Source organism: Corvus brachyrhynchos, unplaced genomic scaffold (assembly GCF_000691975.1).
Source record: "Corvus brachyrhynchos isolate BGI_N302 unplaced genomic scaffold, ASM69197v1 scaffold257, whole genome shotgun sequence".
NCBI classification, from domain to species: Eukaryota; Metazoa; Chordata; class Aves; order Passeriformes; family Corvidae; genus Corvus; species Corvus brachyrhynchos.
In genome coordinates, this window is record NW_008239119.1 from 17222 (window position 1) to 17757 (window position 536).

The 536-nt window shown below is 38.4% G+C and overlaps 1 protein-coding gene across 3 annotated transcripts in view; it reads right to left on the reverse strand.

Annotated features, from left to right (window-relative positions):
- YTHDF2 (YTH N6-methyladenosine RNA binding protein 2) overlaps nt 1-536 on the reverse strand; it is a 21506-nt gene that overhangs the window by 511 nt on the left and 20459 nt on the right. For all 3 annotated transcript variants that reach the window (XR_001863871.1, XR_001863872.1, XM_008638070.2), the window contains one exon: nt 1-446. This exon is cut by the window's left edge and continues 511 nt beyond it. Coding sequence is in view for 1 of the 3 variants with exons in the window: in XM_008638070.2 (XP_008636292.1) it covers nt 423-446 (24 nt within the window). In the remaining 2 variants the exon portion in view is untranslated. The remainder of the gene's footprint in view (nt 447-536) is intronic.

The window sequence follows — 536 nt, forward strand, 5'->3', positions numbered from 1 at the left end:
AGGCGCAAGAGGGTGGAAGGAGGGGAAATGATGGGATTTAAAAATGAGAGAAAAAAAAAAGGCATATGCCACTTATGGACTTGAAAATCCAAAAACCATAGTAAAAAGACAAAAAACAAAGCGTTATGCTCTGAAATCACAACCAAAGCCAAAAGAAAGGGGACAGGTTTTACCTCTACTCTACCTAGAAGGGATTTTTTTTTGTTGTTGTTGTTGTTTTTGTTTTTTCAGTCCTATGTCTTGTGATAGTCCAATACTTTCTTTTTTTTTTTAAACTGGAAGTTTGTAAAAGTCTTTTTGAAGTCAAAAGAATTAAGAAAAAAAAAGTCCTAATTCTCTCTGGGTTGCTCTTGCTCCTTTCTTACTCTGAAAGACAGCTGGGATGCAATGTCTGCTGCAGTCTGTGGGGGAGGAATTGCCTTTTACTTGACACGGCCTTGGCGTTCCTGCAAAAGAAATAACAGAGATCATATTAGCTGAGAGCAATTTTATTCACCGCTGTTACACATCAGCATTCCAACCACTGGCGCTCCCAT